Source organism: Cnephaeus nilssonii (genome assembly GCF_951640355.1).
Source record: "Cnephaeus nilssonii genome assembly, chromosome: 16".
NCBI lineage: Eukaryota > Metazoa > Chordata > Mammalia > Chiroptera > Vespertilionidae > Cnephaeus > Cnephaeus nilssonii.
The window spans coordinates 21,713,939-21,735,667 of NC_137087.1; the positions used below are offsets into that span (position 1 = coordinate 21,713,939).

The window sequence follows — 21,729 nt, forward strand, 5'->3', positions numbered from 1 at the left end:
TCCATGATTCTCTCTCATCATGGATGTTTCTATCTCTCTCCCTCTTCCTTCCTCTCTGAAATCAATATATTTTTTAAAATAATAATAATATTGAAATAACTAGGTATGGTACCAGGTGGCTACTGGAAATATCAGGGGGAACACTTTGTAAAGTATATGATTAACCACTATGCTGTAAACCTTAAATGAATACAAAATAATATTAAATGTAAACAGTAATTGAAAAAATTAGAAAAGAAAATAGCGCCCTGCTGGGTGGCTCAGTTGGAACGTTGTCCTGTGCACTGAAAGGTCACCAGTTTGATTCCCGGTCAGGGCACACGCCCAGGTTGCAGGTTGGGTCCCCCCAGTCAGGGTGTGTAGAGAAGGCAACCGATCAATGTTTCACTCTCATCTCTCTCTCTCCCTTCCTCTCCCTCCTCCTCTCTTTCTTAAAATCAATAAAAACATATTAAAAACAAACAAAAACCTTCTTAGCCAAAAGCATAATACCTTCCCCAGGCATGTCTAGATTTTGATTGACGATACTTTCTATAATCATTACCTAAATTGAATCTCTAATTGGAGGAACTCCAGACAACCTGGCAAAAACAGAGGACCTGTATAATAGGCCATGTATTTACCTATCAGACAAGTTTGGTGAGTATATAGAATTATACACACATAGATTTATAACAACATTAGGTGCCTGCTATATTGGGCACTTTCCATAGATTACCTTCAAATCTTACAACAAGCTGTGGCATGGGTATCATTACTATCTTCCTTTTACAGATGAGAAAACTAAATCAGAGAAGTTTGGTAACTTTCTCCATCACATGACTACCAAGAATTCCAAATGAGATTCAAACTTGTCTTTCTCTTAAGCTCATGTCATCATGCTGCCTCAAGAGACCAGTTTTCTCGTTAGAGAATAAACTGCAATGGGCAAGACAAATCAAGAACTAAAATTTCCACATACAAAAATTAATAATGAAAAAAAAAATTAATAATGAGGGAAATGCAAGTCACTAGAGAATAATCTCCCAAAGAACTATTTAATAACACATGCACCCATCTTTAATATCTGTACTCATATGTTGTGTTTAATAGAAGGGAAGTTTATTGGTTTCACAATAGGCTCCATTTAATACATTTCGAATGTTATAATGCATCTAACACTAGTGGCAAATTTAGATGGCTTTCAATGATTCCTAGATGTGATTAGAGCACAAAAAGACTGGATTCCTCACTCTCAGAAACTTGTCCAGGTCCAAAATCAAAGAACAGAGTTGTTGGTGCTCCTCTTTCCAAGGATTGGCAGGTATAGATGCAAAAATGGAGAATTGAAAGCAATACTCAGGAATCTTACATGAGCCCTAGCTGGTTGGGCTCAGGGGATAGAGTGTCCGCCTGTGGACTGAAGGGTCCCAGGTATTTAATTGAGACATATTTGACATATAACCCTCACTGAAGTGCAAAACCTTATTGTTGAAAGGAATCTTCAAAATCGTCTAGTTCAGCCATCCTGTTAAACTAAGTACTGGAAATACCTATGCAATGTTATCAGTCAAGGGATCACCAAGCCTCTATAAGAATGCCCTAAAAATGGGAAACTTATTCATTTACAAAGCTGCCTATTTCATCTGTAGATAGTTTTGACTAATAGACGTTCTTCATACTGAGCTGAATCGTTCTCCCAACTTCCATTCACTGTTGCTAATTCCAAGCTATAAGAATCCTTAAAACAATGCCTCCTCACAAGGTTTTTCTACCCAGATTACCCTTCTTGATACTTTGTCCAGGGTTTCAAATGTCATTGTGACCACAGCTAATCTTGGATAGATTGGTTAGGGCCTATTGAAAACCAATAGTGAGGACTGAGTGGCCCACCCACTGCACAACGAAGTAGAATATCTGATTTCCACTCCTCTCCACGGGGCCTAGAGGCAGCTCTCCACAGTGCTGAGCTTCATCGGGCCTTCACTGCTCCCAGGCCAGTGAGAGTTGGAAAGAGGCACTCTCCAATTATTTAGTTATCCTTGAGATCTAAGGCCTTGACAACCTTTAGAAACCTCTTCAAAGAAACATCCTCAACCATAAGTCAGCATTAGCATCTTCATAAAACCTGTCTTGACTGCTCCACGTTCCCCAGACTCAAGAGAACTGACCATTCCACTGTGTGGTCTGAAAAGGCCTTCCAGAAAAAATTCTGGCAAAGTTATGTAGGTCTTACGATGAGTGGAAATGGATCAAATGGTTTCTCTTCTCTAAATCTCTAATTCAGAACCTCCCTTTTACTCACAAACCATTTGCAACCATTCTGCTTCCCTTCTATCTCCATGCCATCTGAGAACATCCTGACTTCTCACTGCCATGCTATAGAGAGAGCCTCAAATGTGGGGAGGAAACAGGTGCTTATTGCCACAGGTAATTTGGTTGCCAGTCAGTCACAATGTGAAGCTATTTGTTCATATTCAAGCTAGTCACAGAGAAGGTCCTGGGCAGTAGGAATTCTTGTTGCAAAGTACCCAGCTCTTTGGGTAAATTCTTTCAGATAACAATAAGACTTTAGTTGTAAACAAGTTATTTTTGCAACCCTGAAACACTATATTCTGGATTTTTGTGATGAAATCATGTGAGATCCACTTAACATAAGAACTCAATATTAGGTATGGGTAGAGAAATGCAAACTGGGTAGTAAGTTAGCATCCTCTGTATTTGAGAAACTAATAAAAATTCAAAGTAATTACATTTGGAAGAGGACAAAGGAGTCCATTTTTTTATTACAAACTATGTATGTCAAATAAATTCATAGTAAAATAAGCTTTAAAAAAGCTTTAAAATGTCAAAAAAAGGAAAAAAGCCAGCAACTAGAACAAAATATGTAATGAGATTAGTAACATTTACACTCAGCTTTAGAGAATTCTTATATACTCAGTTGATTAAAACATCCTATATGATGCCGTACATTTTTACAAAAAGTTTTCAAAAGAAAAATAAGAATTAAACATTGATGACTGGAGTTAGTTGTAGCAAGGGATTGGATGTGAGTGTTTGACTGCTTTTTGTGCCTTCAAAGTTCTGCAGAAAATTCTGTCTTCTTTTTAGACCATCCAAAATGATTGAATTATTAGATGCCAGACTCTGTGTCCTAAAAATATTAAAAATAGAATTATTACCTTCAAAATGGGTTGAATTTCGAATCAAAGCATGATACTGTCATTTGTTTCTTTGTAGCGGTGTAACATTTATCAAATAAGTTAACCTTTAAAAATCTAAAGTACTCTTTACATTTTTTTAAAATATATTTTATTGATTTTTTACAGAGAGGAAGAGAGAGGGATAGAGAGTTAGAAACATCGATGAGAGAGAAACATCGATCAGCTGCCTCCTGCACACCCCCCACTGGGGATGTGCCCGCAACCAAGGTACATGCCCTTGACCGGAATCGAACCTGGGACCCTTGAGTCCGCAGGCCGACGCTCTATCCACTGAGCCAAACCGGTTTCAGCTCTTTACATTTTAAATGCTTCACAAAAGCACCTCAATTATTTGACAGCTGCTTTCTGAGAAGTTCATATTTTCTGAATATCATCTGTTCTCAAATCCAAAATCAAGTATATTCTGGTCAGAAATAAGTTTCTGAAAAACTATTCTATACAACTAACGTAACCAATATCATCTTGTGTAATTTATTTTTTTGGAAGTCATAGGGAAGGGAAGAGCTAATTACAATAGTTTTCATATTGACAATGTTCCCTTCCTTGCAGCAGTAAGCTATGTTAGTTTCTTACCTAACACATCTGCCTTGCTTCAGCCACATTACTGTTTAGGCATTTGGCTTCCACCAGTCCCCATTTCCCACCTCCCCTCCTCTTCATCACATGTCCATTACATTAAGATATGTCTCAAAAATGTGTCCTCCAATAAGCCTCTTATATAGCATATCACTTTTTTTAAATATATTTTTATTTCTTTCAGAGAGGAAGGGAGAGAAAGAGAGAGAGAGAAACATCAATAATGAGAGAGAATCATCGATCATCTGCCTCCTGCATGGCCCACACCAGGGATGGAGCCTGTAACCTAGGCATATGCCCTGACCGGGAATCGAACTGTGATCTCCTGGTTCATAAGTCGATGTTCAACCACTGAGCTATACTTGCCAGGCCAGTGCATTAATTCCATACCCCTTTGGCAGTTATGAAGAGTTTATGCTTTGTTCTTGAATTCAATCTGTCTGTTTATTGTTTGTCAGTCTCAACTAAATTAAATTATAAGCTTCCTATAGGTAGCAACAATATCTTGTTGATCTCTGTCCCCCCAATCCTTATAACATTATGGCACATAGTTGATGTTCAAATGCTCTATCTTCCCTCCCTTTTTATCTTCATGTCTTTAAGAATTATAAGTGTTTTTTAAAATCATAAGCAATTTTTACAAAATTAAATTTCTGCTCGGCCACTGGGATCCTCAGTGGTTGAGCATCGACCCACGAACCAGGAGGTCACGGTTCAATTCCCATTCAGGGCACATGCCTGGGTTGCGGGCTTGATCCTGGTGTGAGGCATGCAGGAGGTGGCCAGTGGATGATTCTCTCTCATCACTGATGTTTCTGTCTCTCTCTCCCTCTCCCTTCCTCTCTAAAATCAACAAAATTAAAAAATAAAAAGTTCCACTTTCACCCTTTCCAAGTAAAATGTTTGCTGTAATGTTTGAGTCTGTGTGTTAGTTTCTAAATCTTTCATAGAGTCCATCAACACTCCAGATTTAATTATCTCCTAGTTGTTATTAAACTCTTTTTAATGGCTTCAAAAAATGAACAATATATTCTATTATATAAGAGATTGCATTGTAACTTTATATAATTTTTTTCAGTAAAATAAAGGCTGGCAGAAGAATATCATTATAAAAAGATTACTCAGGGGTTGCCCACTAGGTAACTCAATATATCCTTAATTTTAATAAATCCTGTGAGATAGTTGCTAACCACTTTTATGTGCACTTACCGTGGAGAATCTATTCCACTATCTCCTGCCATGCTATGATTTTCTGTTCCTTCCAAGTGACTGTGTTCATGCTGGATATCCTGAGCCATCACTGGCATATGTGTAGTGTTGAAAAGTTCTAACTTTTGTGTGAACTGTTTTCTCATTTCCTGATTCTGAGCACTCTGAGACCAGCAAGCTGCTTTCTTTCCTGTGTCACCAACGCAGTCTCGTGGGGTTTCGGCCTGCGAGCTGGCTTTCCTTGAGCTGTAGTAATCAAATATGCTTCTCTCAGCAGATGCTGAGGCCTGTACACATTCAGCAACACTGGGATCCTCTTCATAGTTACATCCGGATTGGGTCCCTGAATTGAGGCCACAGCTTTCAGCAGAGAGATTAGGTTTTTGGCTTTCACCTGGGTTAGTGAGCAACGCAGGCTTGCAGCATTCATTTCCTTCAAGCACCGGAGGCTCAAACCTCTGCATTTTGCTGTTGTACTCAGTCAGAGATCTCTCAGTTACCTTTTGTTTTCCTAAATGACTCCATTGGCTTCCCCCAGAAAAGGAATACTGAATGTGACCAGGCAGCATTTGACACAAATCATCGTTCTCCGAAAAGTCATCCTCATCTAAATATAATGAACTGCAGGCACCGTCCTCATCTTCTACTTTATTTTGATACAAGGCTTGGTCATCGTCAGAAAGCACCTCATTTTCTTGACTCACCGTCTCTGCTTCCTGCACAAATGCCTTTCTCATTAGTGTTTCCTCTGAGTCTCTGACTTGTCGCTCAGATTGACTCAAATGGTCCACACCAAGTGGATAATCCAAAAGACCAAGATTTTGGAATTGGTGTGTTGTTTTATCAACTAATCTACAAGCAGAAGATGCCTGGTCTAAAGAGGAGGAAGCCGGTGATGGAAGGACATTCTGTGTGTCTTTTGTCTCCCCTAACATGTCAGAGTGAGAATAACCTTCCCTCGAGTCTTCAGGGATTGCTTTGTTTTCTCTACCATACACATCATATGTCAACATGCTTTCCCTAAAGGAACAGCGTTGACTATCCTTTTGCAAAACACCACATTGGGAGTAATTTAAGAGGTGATCTCTAAAATCATCACTGACAGGCTTGACAGTAGAGTTACTCATATGAATGGGTTCTACCCTCAGTTTATCATTGCATTGTTCAGCACATGGCTGTTTGGCCTCCCTGTCAAGGATTCGTGAGGAATCTAAAGACCTTGACCTTTGGCAAGGCTTGCCCTTTGGTCTAATCTGGCTGGGTTTCAAATCACTGGTCTTCTGGTGGTTGTGCCCTTTGGTTATTGGGCTCCTTCGGTGAGACAAACCCTGGAAAGGATTACTGATTCGCTTTTTGTAAATCAGATGGGAACCTAGCTCTGATGGGATCTCACCAAGTGGTTTCTGCACTACTGCTTCATTTGGGCTTTTCATTCTGGGGGTGGGCTGTGTGGCAGGGAGCTTGGGGTGTTTCTCCGGTCGAATGCTTCCTGGCTGAGGCTCACTTCCCTGACTCCTGGCTTTGTGTCTATCCCTCTGAGAACGGCCCTGCCTTCGAGGCTTTGCAGACCGGCCCTGCCTTTTCTTACCTCCCTCTCTCAAAGGATATTTATGCCCGACTGTCAGCATATCAGTGGAAGTGCCCTGGCTATTATATTTTTTCTGTTCTTCGTATTTTTGCATTAGGATGGTATGTTTGATTAAGTTGTCAACAGTCAGAACGGGATTAATGCGTTTGATGATCTCATGTTCAATGTCTCGAGGGATATTGTCCAAGTTATCTTCATCTCGGACAGGCCATTCTTCCGGTGGGAACTGGGCAGAGAAACTGCTGTGCTCTGTTCTGGACTTCTCCTTCCTGGACATACCGCGCCAGAAGAGGCTAAAGCCAAACTTCTTGCCTCTGTCTCTGTCTCTCGTGTATGGTAAAGGCTTGGTGCTCTCAGAGACATGATTCTCCTCAGACACTGAAACTGCTCGATTCTGTACCAAAGATTTGGGTTCCCCAAGACCTTTCTGGCCTTTTCTAGTTGCTTCCGCAGCAGCTGGTGGTTCCTGTGGGTCCTGCGTGCACACATCAGGGAAACACTGGCAAGACGGACAATGGGAAACGGGGGCAGCGTTTTCTTTGGCTAACTCTGCAAACTCCGCACAGCTCTCCACGCTCACCAGGTACGTGATGCAGGCAGGTATCTCGTGACTTTCATCTGATCGGACTCTCTTATTTTCTTGGGGGTTTGTATTTGTGATGAAGTAAGTCTGAGGAGTAACTATGAAGTATCCTTCTCCAGTGTGATAAATCTTCCTTTCTTTAATCAGAGTGCCCAGAGTGGTATAGAGAATATCTTGAGATGGAATTGCAATGCCTAAAACAAAAGCATTTTACACTGGTAAATTCTGAATAAGAAACATTCTAATGAGTGAAATCAGTCACACAGAAATGACCATACAGTTGCTTGATGAGCCTAGAGCTAACTATAACACAATTGATATATGTAATTAAAATGCCAAAGAAACATTAACAGTCTCATCATTTAACTGAATAACAGGAATATAATTTGGTCCACACAAAGACATATGGCTAGGCTAATAGTTAAGTAGAGGAAAATAATCTGAGTTCACTAAACTACAAACACTAAGTTATACAATCCCACTACAAATTTAAATTTTGCCTAAGGAAAGTATTCTTAAGAACAAACATAGGAGTTTTTGAAAACAGTCTCATTGCTTACATCTTTTTTTTTTTTTTTTAATATATTTTATTGATTTTTACAGAGAGGAAGAGAGAGGGATAGAGAGTTAGAAACATCAGATCAGCTGCCTCTTGCACACCCCCTACTGGGGATGTGCCCGCAACCAAGGTACATGCCCTTGACCGGAATCGAACCTGGGACCCTTGAGTCCGCAGGCCGATGCTCTATCCACTGAGCCAAACCGGTTTCGGCCCATTGCTTACATCTTAAGAAGCTAAAGAGAAAATGAAATCCAGTTTGTGCTTGGGTGAGGGCAAACTACCTAAAATCTGGATTATGGTGGTTTTTCAAACTGGGAAGGTGATACTTTTAAAAGAAATTTCCCTTTCAAAATAGCAGGGTTTAAAATTATATTGTGAAAACAGTGTTCAAAATGTGTGTGTAAGCGTAACACTGGAAGGCACTCCCCAGAAGCGGTCAGAGGTGATTGCTATTCACTTAGAAAACCGCACAAAGCCATGCAAATCAAGAGGTTCCAATCTTCGTGTTCACTTTAAGAACACTTGTGAAACTGCCCAGGTCATCAAGGGTATGCATATCCAAAAAGCCAGTAAGTATCTTTAGGATGTAATTTTAAAAAATATATGTTTAAAAAAATATATGTTTCAGAGAGAGGAAGGGAGAGGGAGAGAGAGAGAGAAACATCAAGGATGAGAGAGAATCATTGATCAGCCACCCCTCCATGTCCCCCACTGGGGATCGAGCCCGCAATATGGTCATGTGCCCTGACCAGGAATCAAACCCATGACCTCTAGGTTCATGGGTTGACACTCAACCAGTGAGCCACACCAGCCGGGCAGAATGTCACTTTCAATGTGTGCCATTCTACAATGTTGGAGTGCTCAAGCCAAACAGTGGGGCTGGACACATGGTCAATGGCCTAAAAAGAGTGCTGAATGTTTGCTGCACGTGCTTAAAAATGCAGAGAGTGATGCTGGACTTAAGGATGTAGATGTAGACTCTCTGGTCATTGAGCACATCCAGGTGAACGAAGCTCCCAAGATGCAGAGTAGAACTTTACAGAGATCATGGGGGGATTCACCCACTCATGAGCTCTCCCTGCCACCTGGAGATGATCCTGCTGAAAAGGAGCAGATTGTTCCTAAACCAGAAGAGGAATTTGCACAGAAGAAAAAGATACCCCAGAAGAAACTGAAGGAACAAAAACTTATGGCCCAGGAGTAAATTCAGCATAAAATAAATACTAACACATAGAAAAGTGTAACACTGAAAGAAAATACATTAATATGTTAACCTTGGTTTCTTTCGGGTGGCCATACTATAAGTGGTTACTTTTCTATATTAACCACATTTTTCTACAATATGCATGTTCATTTTAGAATGAGAAAAATAAAAAATACTCCTGTACATTTACACACTGGGATATGAAAAAAATTAGATCAATTTATGCCAATAAAGAAAGATCTCCAAAATATGTAAGTTTTTTAAAAAGTGCAGAAAGAACGTATAGAATGATCCAATTTATGTTATTAAAAAAAGATACATATACTCAAATATAACTTATGAAAGTATACATAAGAAACTATAGACAATAGAAATTATCACCTCTGGGAAGTGGCAATGGAAGAACAGGAGGTGTGTTGGGGGGGAGAAGATGAACTTTTCCTTTGCAGAGTCTGATTTATTTATTGCCTTAAGTATTTTTTTAAAAAAAGCTAATTGGAATGTAAAAGAAATACCCTTATCAAATTTGCTGATGCAGGCCTTTTCCTGGCAAGGCTCTAAAATAAGATTCTATAATAGAAAAAACTTTGGATATCATCCAGCTCATTTGTGTTTAAGATTATTTGTAAAGAGATCCATCAAACACATGCAAAGAACTAACAGAGAAAAACTTGTTACCCTACCTGGGTAATGTTTCATCAAATGCTCCAACAGTGATTCCTGTGTTACTACAATTTCAGCAGCATTCATGTCAGATATAGCACAGCAAAGAACTTCAGCCAAAGGTATAAACTGTGATTGGGCTATTGGATTCATTTGCACTGGAAAGACATCACCTAAATTAGAGATTTAAAAAAAAAAAAAAGGAAAGGTGATAAATTTGATAGAGTGTAAACTATTTGAAATTAGTGAATCAAGCACATTTATAAAGATTGAATAGCAGGTGGAATTGCTATTCTTTCATCAGTCCTTACTAGGAATCTGTTAACATGACATGCACAAGAATAGACACTGTAGAAAAAAAGAGTTTACATTATAGTCCCTACTTTTAAGAAGTTTGTGGTATTTTTCAGTCCAAGAAAGAGTAAGAGTATGAAAGTCACAAAGTGCTATCATAGTTTAGGTCTGACAATGCTTATATGACAATTGTATTTCAAAGCATTTTTCATATTTTAAAATATACAAAGCCATAGAAAGCTCAAGTGATTGTCCCAAGGCCTAAAAGCTAGTACAGTAGCAGGAATACTGACACCTAATTCAGTATTTTCATCATTCCACACTTTCCTGATTGGAATGATTAAGAAAATTTGAACTCTTTGCTGCATCTACTGTGAGGATGAAGACCATTTTCAGCAATCAGACTGCTGACATTCCAGAAAATGTTGACATCACTCTGAAGGGACACACAATTACTATGAAGGGCCCCAGAGGCACCCTGCAGGGGGACTTCAATCACATCAATGTAGAGCTCAGTCTCCTTAGAAAGAAAAACAAGAGGCTCCAGGTTGACAAATGGTGATCTGGCCATCATTTGCACAATCTGCAGTCATGATCAAGGATGTGATACTGGGTTTCCATTATAAGATGAGGTCTGTGTACGCTCACTTTTGCTGTACGGGGCTGTCTTGTGCATTGTAGGATATTTAGTAGTGCCCTTGGCCTCCACCTAGTGTCTCTCTCACATTTGTAGCAACCAAAAATGTCTCCATTGCCAAATACCCGGGGGATAAAAGGCACAGGTAGAAGAACTAGCTTAGAAATTATGAAGACTTTACTTCATCTGAGACTTAAGGAACCAACGGAGGGTAGCAGAAGCCCAGAAATATACTGAGGCAGAGAAAGAATAATATTAGCTTGGCAAGTTATCTGATCTCTGTAAAGTCAGAGAGAGAATGGGTAGGAATGGGAATGATGAGATGAAAGGTAGAAAGGGGGGTTTGAGGAGCAATTCTTGGAGAATATTAGGAAATTAAAAACCAATATGAAGGTTATGAAGGAGCCCTGAGTCTCCAGGTGATTTTAGTGTGGTTTCTGGCAGATGAAGCGGCAAGAAAGGAAGAGAGGCAGAGAGGCCAGCAGTGCTGCTAAAACTTGAATGTGCAGCTGGCAATCATCTGCTAATGTGCAGATTCTGATTCGGAAGGTCTGGAGAGGAACCTGTGATTCTGCATTTCCAACCACCTCCCAGGTGATGTCCACTCTTTGGAGCGGCAGGGGTTGGGGTGCTAACGACAGCAATGTTAAAGTAGCTAACCATTCAGCAAATAAACATGGCCTGTATGGGAGTCAAGTGTAGCCCGAAGAAAGCTGAAGAACTGAGAAACTTAGCCAGACATTTCCTGCAGTGACAGTTTAGAAGCTGCTACCCTGCAGGGTTGTTGAGGGGAAGGTGGTGAGGACTGGCGTGGTGGAAAGGGTTGCAGCCAAAGCTGGCGAGAGGCCCATCTATAATAATAAAAGCGTAATATGCTAATTAGACCAGACGTCCTTCTGGATGACCTTCCGGACGAAGCCGGGGCTGCAAGGCAAGCCCGGGTCCCCAGTGCCTGCCAGCGGCCAGAGGGAAGCCCAGGTCCCGGCCCGGGTGCTGGGTGCCAGGTGCCAGAGGGGAGCTGGTGCCGGCAGCTGGGGGAAGGAAGGCCTACTCCAGCACGAATTTCGAATTTCGGAATTTCGTGCATCGGCCTCTAGTAATAAGATAAAGGGCTTCCTGAGGGAAACTGATAAGCTGTGTGCAGTTATACCTCACATTGGTCTGTTTTCTTGTTTCCTTACGCTTCTCTACCTGGCAGACTGGGCCTCAGGTCACAGCACAGGAGAGAACTGCAGTTCGGCAGCCTGGGGAAGGCTCCCCTCTAGGTGTGCTTGTGGCTATCCCACTGGATTCTGAGAAGCTACAATGAGGGGCTAATCAATTCATTAGCATTTCAAAGGGCAGTGAGGAGAGATGGTGCTCTCTGGGCCAAGGGTAATAAACCTCTCTCCTTAACTTCATTTCCTCTTTGCCTTTCTTTTTTCTCTCCAGGTCAGAGATTTACTCTCTTCTCTTTCACATCCCTCCTCAACCAGACAAAACACAAAATTAAAGTATCATTTCAAATATTTGTATGCTTTCAGATAACTATGTGCTATTTTAAATAAGTGACTTTAAACTTTTATGTATCTCTCTTCTTCATCTCCCAAAATGCTGTGACTTTTTTTTCTTGTATGTGATCTTAAATTGATTACCTGCCTCCACTCCGTGTGGACCAGAAGTCCTTAATTCATAGAGGAGGGGGTGTCAACGTAAGAAACATTCAACCCTGTGAAGAATTTTTTTTTAAAAAGAATTTTTGAGCCCTAACTGGTTTGGCTCAGTGGATAGAGCATCGGCCTGAGGACTGAAAGGTTCCAGGTTCAATTCCGGTCAAGGGCATATACCTTGGCTGCGGGCACATCCCCAGTAGGAGGTGTGCAGGAGGTAGCTGATTGATGTTTCTCTCCTATCGATGTTTCTCTCTATCCCTCTCCCTTCCTCTCTGTAAAAAAATAAAAAATCAATAAAATATATTTAAAAAAAGAATTTTTGAGAGTTTGAGCCAAACTGTCAACAATTGTAGGGAAGCAAAATCTCAACCAATTGAGACAGTGCTCCAGAGAATGGCAGTTTTGTGGCTTATTTTATACATTAAAAAGAGATGATACAAGAGGGTTACATGAAATCCACTGGTGACAGATTAGGGAGGTGGGAGAAAGCAAGCAGGGAGGGGGTAACCCCAAGGCTTGGGTGAAAAGTAAATTGATAGACACATGTATCTTTTAATAGGTGGGTACAGTATAGTTAACAGTCAAAATTAACATGATAAAACAAAGAGAGTATGTTTTGTATTAGTTGTGCCCTGAGGGATCTGGAAAAAGGGGAGTTACCCTGACTGCTTTTAGTTAAAAAGTTTTAATATCAGCCCAGCCGGTGTGACTCAGTGGTTGAGTATCAACCTATCAACCAGAAGATCATGGTTCGCTTCCCGCTTCCATTCCTAGTTAGGGCACATGCCCCAGTTGTGTGTTGTAGGCTCGATCCCCACTGATGATTCTCATCATTGATGTTTCTTTTTGTTGTTGTTGTTAATCCTCACCTGAGAATATTTTTTCCATTGATTTCTAGAGAGAGTAAGGGGAGGGGAAAGAGAGATGGAAGAAAGGGGGATGAAGGGGAGAGAGAGACACATCGATTGGTTACCTCCCGCATTTGTCCCTATCAGGGCTGGGAAATCTGCTACTGAGGCACCGTCAGTGCCCTGACCGGGAATCGAACCGTGATGTGTTCATAATTCCTACTGGTTTGGGGAATGTGCATTTTATTTTTAAAATTTTATGTTTTAATTTATTTTTAATTATAGCTGACATTCAATATTAGTGTCAGGTGTACAACATAGGAATTCAACATTTATACACCTTAGGAAGTGATCACCGCAAGAGGAAACAAATCTACTATTAACTAGAAAGACGACTTATCTTTTTTCCCTTAAAATTAATACAACCATAAATCATCTGCATTTTAGAGAACAGGCTAAATCACATGTAACCTCTGCTTTGGAGCTCCTTTCCAGACAAAGCTTAGCAGTTTCTCAGTACGTTTCCTTCACCGTCGTTGCTAAGATACGTCTGCAGGTGCATAAATCATCAAGAGTTTCTCATGCAGGAAAGCAGAGTGACATGGGAACATCTGGGACGGAAGCAGGAATCATTTTCAAGCTACAGCCACAGTGTGCTCTGGTTACTTTGGCATTTCTTGAGTTTTTGGGATACAATAACTAAAATGCAAAAATAACTTTCTGTGTAGAAGATCCCACTTACAGACTTCACAATCAGAGAAGGCCAGCCCTTTGGCTTTATCCTCCACTGCTATTGAAGAGCATCCTTAAGTCCTGCTGCTGCTGACCTCTGCCCCTGGAGAAGGAGCAGGGATCAGAAGGCTAGGAGAGGCTGTGGGGCAGAGTAAACAGTTCACAACAATGCTCTGTGTTTACACAGCCTTGTGCTCTGGGGTGCCAGGAGAATGGGAAAGTGTTTAGGCTGAAAGACTGGTTTCACAAAAACTGTCAACAAAGCAGAACCACACAGATTTGTGCCTGCTACATTTAATGCCACTTTTTGTGCAAAGAACATTTTTAACTTACTGTATCTCACTGCTCTTCCCAGGGAGAATTAACCAAATGTAACCAAATAGTTGGTATATAAATTTTTTTATATTTGTGATAAAGCAAGTTATGAGTTTTAAAACAATTACTTCTTATAAGTCTACTTTTGGGGGGAAAATAGTGGAAGGCAAATTAAATGTATGCAGCATACAGGTGCCCAATCAGCAAATATAGAACTCAACTATCAAAACTGATGACATCCAGTATGTGCCTGGCCTGGAATCGAACCCGACACCTTTTAGTGTATGGAACAACATTCCAACCAACTGAGCCATAAATATAAGTTTATCTTTACATTTTAAAGCACCTAAACAAATTCTAAAAGGGCTTCCTCATGGACACTAAATTCTTTTTTTTTCTCAATATATTTTATTGACTTTTTACAGAGAGGAAGGGAGAGGGTTAGAAACATTGATGAGAGAGAAACATTGATCAGCTGCCTCCCGCACACACCCCACTGGGGATGTGCCTGCAACCAAAGTACATGCCCTTGACTGGAATCGAACCCGGGACCATTCAGTCCGCAGGCCGACGCTCCATCCACTGAGCCAAACTGGTCAGGGCTGGACACTAAATTCTGACATTTTTAACTTGGGGTGCCTGCATTTGATTTTAAGATCCATAAGAGGCTGTGCTACCAAACATCAGAACAAAGTGTTTTTTGGAAATTTGGAAAGCATTCCCATCAGCACTTTTTTGAGTCATACTAAAACATGAATTTGCCATCAAACTAAATTCTAGGCAAAACTAATCCTAACATTGCTTGTTTCATATTCAAAACACATTTTCTCTAGGATAAAAAAGTTTAGTCCCATACAAATGTGTGTGTGAACTCTTTGCTAGGCAGTCAGCCAGAAATTCATGCATTATTGACCTTCAAACAGTTAAACTGAGCCACTCAAACTGCTAATTACCCGGCACGTGAAATCTGAGACCATCTTTTTGGGCGCCTGTATTGAATCACACTGTGGGAAAGGTATCTTCTACGTGCATTAGAGATGACAATAGAGCAAGAATAAAACAGCCTGCGATACACCCAAGTTTAATAAAAAAAGGATGCTTTGTTCTAAGTAATCCAAGAAGCTTCCCTGATTTTAAACTGTACTTTTATCCAGTACAGAATTTCCAAATTTCTTTAACATTAAAATCAATCCTGACCTTTTAAAAATGAAAGTATTTTGTAACAACGTGCATCTCATCAGAGATAAGACGCTGTGCAAAAATGTCCATGGCTTTGAATAGATTCAGAAAATCAAACGAAACGGGAACACAAGAAGATGAACGGCTTCAGGTCAGCAAAAGCAAGCCCCTCTCCATATCGCCCTGTTCTTTTAGTAACATGAAAGAATGCAAACACTTTACTCCACGTTCAGAGACAAAAGCGCACCAAGACTCCAAAACTGGCTGTAGTCTAAGGGTAGTCGGTTTATCTACGATGGCGGCTGAGATTCTTTCCCAAGCGCGGAGATGTTTATTTTGGACTCCCAGACAAACGGCTTCCCTTCTGGGAAATGCCCTCTCTTGAAAAGCTCAAGGCCTCCCTCAGAAGGCTGGGCTGTTCAACAAGCCAGGAGTTCATAATGCTACCTTCTTTAATAATCACACTTCAGCCTCTCAGGATTCGTAAATTAGCATTCCTTTCAAGTGATACATCCCCTAATATCCACCTTCAATTGAGTTGCAGAGGACTTGGGCCACTTATGACTGAGACTCTACGCGATTTGGTTGTCAGGATAGACAGAGGCGGCCCTACTTCAGGGAGCCCCTTGAGCCTCTAGCAGCCTTTCCCCACTCCCACTACCCCTCACTTTGGGTAGAGATACAGGGACTCCGGCCTGGGAGGGAAGGGAGTGAAAGACTTAATCCCCCTACCCGACCCCCGTTTTTTAAAAACAATAAAACTCACTCACATTCAGCCCCAAAGCTCTTCCAGCCCTGTGGTGCCCTGTCCCACCCTCTCTTCTGTCAAGGCTTCTACTATTGGATATGTTAATGACTTTACCCAAGAGTGTTAGTTTTATAAGGCTGTCAAAATGAATGATCATAAACTTAGTGGCTTAAAACAACACAAATTGCCCGCCTAGCTGGTCTGGCTCAGTGGAAAGAGCGCAGGCCTGCGGACTGAAGGGTCCTGGGTTCCATTCAAGGGCATGTACCTGTAACCTGGTCATATACCCTGAAAGGGAATCAAACCGGTGACCTCTTGGTTCCTGGGTCGATGCTCAACCAGAGTCGCGGTGGCCGGGTGAAGGATGTCATTTTCCATGTGTCCCATTCTATCATTACAATGGTCGAGTTGGGAGGTGTGTCCAGGCTAAGCAGTGGGGCTGGACACGGGTCGGTGGCCTAAAACGAGTGAATGTTTGCTGCACGTGCTTAAATATGCAGAGAGTGATGCTGGACTTAAGGGTGTAGATGTAGGCTCACTGGTCATTGAGCACATCCGGGTGAACAAAGCTCCCCCAAGACGTGGAGTAGAACTTAACAGAGCTCATGGGGAGGGGTGGAGGGCATGAGCTCTCCCTGCCACCTGGAGATGATCCTGCTGAAAAGGAGCAGATTGTTCCTAAACCAGAAGAGGAATTTGCACAGAAGAAAAAGATACCCCAGAAGAAACGGAAGGAACAAAAACTTATGGCCCAGGAGTAAATTCCGCATAAAATAAACGCTAATAAAAGTTTTTTTAAAAAAATTACTGCACAAAAACGGGAAATTTTAGCCCAAGATTGTTGTTTGAATAAAAATAAAGTTCCCTGTAATAAGGGTGTCCTTCATATACACATAGTTTTACGTTACAAATGAGCATTACACCGGGCGGTCAATCTGACAGAGGTTCTATTCCAGAGATATGTGGCTCTGAGTAGGTCATCTGTCTGGGTCCCAGTTTCCTTGTCTATAAATGTGGGGCTGCTGGATCATTTCCCAAAATGTGTTCTGTGGAAAATTCTTTCTATGAAATGCTCTGCAAAAAAAAGAGGACCCGTCCTAGCTGGTTTGGCTCCGTGGATAGAGCGTCGGCCTGCGGACTAAAGGGTCCCAGGTTCCATTCCCGCACATGGCCCGGGTTGCGGGCTCGATCACCCCAGTAGGGGGTGTGCAAGAGGCAGACAATCAATGATTCTCTCTCATCATTGATGTTTCTATCTCTCTCCCTTCCTCTCTGAAATCAATAAAAATAAATTTTTTAAGAAAGTGTCAAGGTTGAATGTTTGAGAAATGCTGCTTGGAGTCACAGTGGCATTGTTACAGGTTCTAAGAACTGTTATGGACAACCTAGATTAACCCAATGTTTCCCAATCATGTTTGGCAACAATCCCTTTTCTGCAATACCTATTACTACCCTTCAGCTGTGACTTCTCTCCATTCAAACTAGCCTCTCCCTAAATAGTCTGTACTTTCTCATCTCAGCATCCTTGTCCTTACTTCTTCCACCTACAGCACTCTTCCCCACACCTAAGTGTTTAGAAGTCCTGTCATGAAGACTGGCTCAAATGCCGACTGGCTCTCCCATGAATTGCTCTCTGGCCTCATCAGATGGAGATATATTCTCCTTTATACATGGGTCAATTAAGAAAAACGTAATGAGTGGCTACCATAGTGTAGCACTAAGTACACAAAAACACTGACAGTAGTAGCAGTCCTTCATTCCTTATCCAGCAAATACCTATTGAGTACCGACCATATGCCAGTTACTGGGGATACAACAGTGAACAGGACACAGTTCTTGCCCTCAAGGGGCTCTGGGTCTACTGGAAGAGCGGTGGTTGGAGGCAATGATAACCCAACATGAGGGCTATAATTGGTAAGATTAGGACTTGGCATTCCTGGGTCCCCCTCCTGAATGCCATTCTCAGAAGAGTGTGGATGCTTGGGCATAACTATCATAAGGACGAGAGCCAGACTTGTCCCTGTGGGGCCTTGGGATACCTAAGGCAGCATCTATCTAATAACAGAGGAATATGCAAATTGTCCGGGATGCCATCACAGTAACAGTAATGACCAGCAGGCTTCGTGGGGCGACCAGGCCAGCAGGGGGGTTAGTGAGGGATGACCAAATGACTCAACAGCAGGCTGCATGGGGTGACCAGGCTGGCAGGGGAGTGGGGGGGGGGGGCAGTTGGGGGTGACCAGGTCGGCAGGGGGGGCAATTAGGGGTGATAGGCAGGCAGGCAGGTGAGCAGTTAGGAGCCAGCGGTCCCAGATTGTGAGAGGGATGTCCGACTGCCGGTGTAGGCCTGATCCCAGGGATTGGGCCAAAACTGGCAGTCTGACATCCCCCGAGGGGTCCTGGATTGGAGAGGGTGAAGCTGGGCTGAGGGGACCCCCTCCTCCATGTACGAATTTCATGCACCAGGCCTCTAGTAGGATAATAAAGGAGCCATGAAATTGGTCAGGCAGATCTGGATTCAAATCTTCCACGCCCACTTACAGACTGTGAGTCCTCCTCAAGTAGTCATTAATGACCATAACTGTGCAATATGATGAACAATATCTGGCTCAAAAGTGATTGTGGGAAAACATCCAGAAGTGCCCAGAATAAGATCTGACACACATCAGTTCTTCTATCAGTAGCAGCACTCTTTAACTTTTCTTCCCAAAACAGGGCTATCAAACTTGATCATCCCTTGTTCCACGTCATTATTAGTACTTCAAGTTTTTCTTGTAAGGCACTGGTTCTGCCTATGATGGATTTCTCAGCCAATCCTGACTTTTCTTTTCCCAACTCCCAGAGCCTAATGGACCAGACACCAGTCCTGACCATGATCTGGAGAAAACCTGGGAAAAGACAAAGGATGTTGGCAAAGCCACTGCTAGCCCTGTTTTGTTCTACTGGGTAATATTCTATTGCAACCCTCATGGCAGATAAGGTAGGACTGGCACATTCAGCACACACTCCCAGCCACCTTTTTCCTTGTCTTCCTCTAGTGTGGAGGCAGGAGAGCGTGTTACCTGACTTCCCAGACTCACTTTATTTTTTTATTTTTTTATATTTTATTGACTTTTTACAGAGAGGAAGGGAGAGGGATAGAGAGCTAGAAACATCGATGAGAGAGAAACATCGACCAGCTGCCTCCTGCACACCCCCCACTGGGAATATGCCCACAACCAAGGTACATGCCATTGACCAGAATTGAACCTAGGACCCTTGAGTCCACAGGCCGACACTCTATCCACTGAGCCAAACCGGTCAGGGTCCCAGCCTCACTTGAAACTAGTGGCCATCACAGTGGTCAATGAGATAAAGGCAGCTCGCTGGCTGGCAGTGCCAGAGGAGGCCTCTCAAGGAAAAACCCCTTCCTTTGTCTGTTAGCCTTTCTTTCTTGATTCTTTCTTCCAGCCTGGATATTAGGGAAGCAGCCATCTTGTGACCATGAGGTGACAAGTATGATGTCAAAATACCACCCACTACGGAAGGCAAAGCAGAGAGAAAGAGCGAGCCCAGGTGTCTGAAAGCCTTGCGGAGCCACCGGGCTGGCCCCGGACTGACTACCTCCAAACTTCTTGTTCTGAGACAAATCTACCCCTCGTTTGTGCATGCCACAACAAAACTCATTTCTAAGCAAAATACTTGGTCAAAGACACCTGACATTTATCTCCTCCTCCTATTTTCTGCTGTGCGCAAAATCTTTGTCTTAATGAGGCCTCGATTAAAGCTTCTGGATTTTATAGCAGCCAATGCTTGTACTTTAGCACCTTAACTGCTGTGAAACTAGAAGGACATACTGATGGGTACTTACAGGAAAGATGTTAGGGCTCCTGCTGCCCGACCCACATCATGTCAAGTCTGGGACACGCAATGAGAAGGAGGATCTGCAGGAGTTTCAGCTAGTGTTGCTCATTTTTTAAAATATATATATATTTTATTGATTTCAGGGAGGAAGAGAGAGGGAGAGATAGAAACATCAATGATGAGAGAGAATCATTGATCGGCAGCTTCCTGCACACCCCCTACCAGGGATCGAGACCACAACCTAGGCATGTGCCCTGACCGTGAATCAAACCGTGACCTCCTGATTCATAGGTTGACGCTCAACCACTGAGCCACATTGGCCACGCTCGTGTTGCTCATTTTTAACTGCTTGGAGATATCTGTCCTAAAAAGGTTATAGGAGGCACTCTTCTCTTGATGAGGGTTTCCTTCCTGATGTAGAAAATCACAGAGGGGAGGACAACACGGTCACAGCTGTACAGCCCGCTCTCAAAACGGGTATCTACAGTTACAGCCCTGAGAACGGATGCCTTTCAATCTCTCCCGAAAGAAAGGCTTGTGAAATGGAGCCAAAAGTCAGTATCATCATCAACATCAATGCAAGATTCACTCAGGGTTTAAAGAGACAAATAATGAATAACCCCACTTATATTGCAGGGGCAGGGAATCCCTGCCATTTGTTGAAGAAAGGGGCATTTGGTCCTGAAAGAGCCTGGGTCCATCCAGGCCTCAGGTCTCTGCGGCTGGGTGCGTGTGATGGTGGACTGAGCCCCGCACAGGCCTCCTGCGCCAATGAGGGGAGGGCTCTGGGTGACGGGAGCTGGGGAAAGCGCTACTTCATTACATCACAAGATTGACGCACTCAATGCTGCCTTTTACCCCAGACTATACACAAACATACCTACGTACTTTACCACAAGCATCATAACAACGGCAGCCCTGCCTCTTCCTCTCCTACCGATGAAGGTGGGGGTTGGTGACCCAGAATAATGATGAGCACCTTCCCCAGAATCCATGCCCACAGGCGCCCCCTCAGCAAGGCTGCTCAGCCCAGTGGGCCATCCTCTCTCCCACCCTGAACCGCTCTTGCCCCAGTCTGGAAAGCATCACTGAGTTTCTACATCAATGGTCCCTTTCACTTCTCCCAGACTGTCTGCTACGCTCCAGCTGCTTTCAAGTTGATTACAGACTCTTTTGGCCTCCTGAAATATTAACTTTTGAAAGATAAAAGCCACGGTGGGGATACAATTCACATAAATGTAGTTTCACTGAGAAGTACTTCTAGGCTGTTAGAAACTTTAAAAACATAAACTTTTCAATTTTAAGATTGTGAACTCCCTTTTCTCCAACCCAGAAGGCTTCATGTTAAATCTGGGCAGATGTGACTGTGCCTGAGCAGGACGTTGGCATCTTTTCACCAGGCAATCGCCTTAGAAATGAAATGGGAAAAAGAAGAAAAAAAAAAGAAATGAAATGGAAAGTTCATCTCCCTGGAAAGTCTTAAGTGAGGCTGGCCGGGCACCACCCTGAAAAACCTTAAAAGAGGCTGTAGGGTCCTAGCTGGTTTGGCTCAGTGAATCTCCAGAGCATCGGCCCTCGGACTGAAGAGTCTCCGGCTCGATTCCGGTCAAGGGCAGGTACATAGGTAGGTTGCAGGCTCGATCCCCGGCCCACATCAGGCACATCCTGGAGGCAACCAATCAATGTGTCTCTCTCACTGTCTTCCCCTCCCTTCCACTCTCTCTAAAAATCGATGGGAAAATGTCCTTGGGTGAGGATTAAGAACAACAACAAAAAGAGGCTGTAGATCAGGTGTCCTCAAACTACGGCCCGCGGGCCACATGCGGGTGTTTTTGCGATTTTGTTTTTTTACTTCAAAATAAGATATGTGCAGTGTGCATAGGAATTTGTTTA

At 42.6% G+C, this 21,729-nt stretch overlaps 1 protein-coding gene and 1 pseudogene across 2 annotated transcripts in view; one reads left to right on the forward strand and one right to left on the reverse strand.

Moving 5' to 3' along the window:
- Window positions 1-2,985: 2,985 nt before the first annotated feature.
- STOX1 (storkhead box 1) overlaps window positions 2,986-21,729 on the reverse strand; it is a gene marked incomplete at its 3' end in the record, with an annotated part of 49,103 nt that continues 30,359 nt past the window's right edge. The window contains exons 2-4 of the mRNA XM_079794342.1: window positions 9,609-9,761; window positions 4,989-7,353; window positions 2,986-3,133 (exon numbers count right to left, since the gene is read on the reverse strand). Of these exons, the coding sequence (XP_079650468.1) occupies window positions 2,986-3,133; window positions 4,989-7,353; window positions 9,609-9,761 (2,666 nt within the window). The remainder of the gene's footprint in view (window positions 3,134-4,988; window positions 7,354-9,608; window positions 9,762-21,729) is intronic.
- On the forward strand, window positions 8,017-8,925 carry LOC307112484 (large ribosomal subunit protein uL22-like; annotated as a pseudogene). Its single transcript has 3 exons — window positions 8,017-8,040; window positions 8,152-8,290; window positions 8,520-8,925. The product of its transcript is annotated as a large ribosomal subunit protein uL22-like (transcript).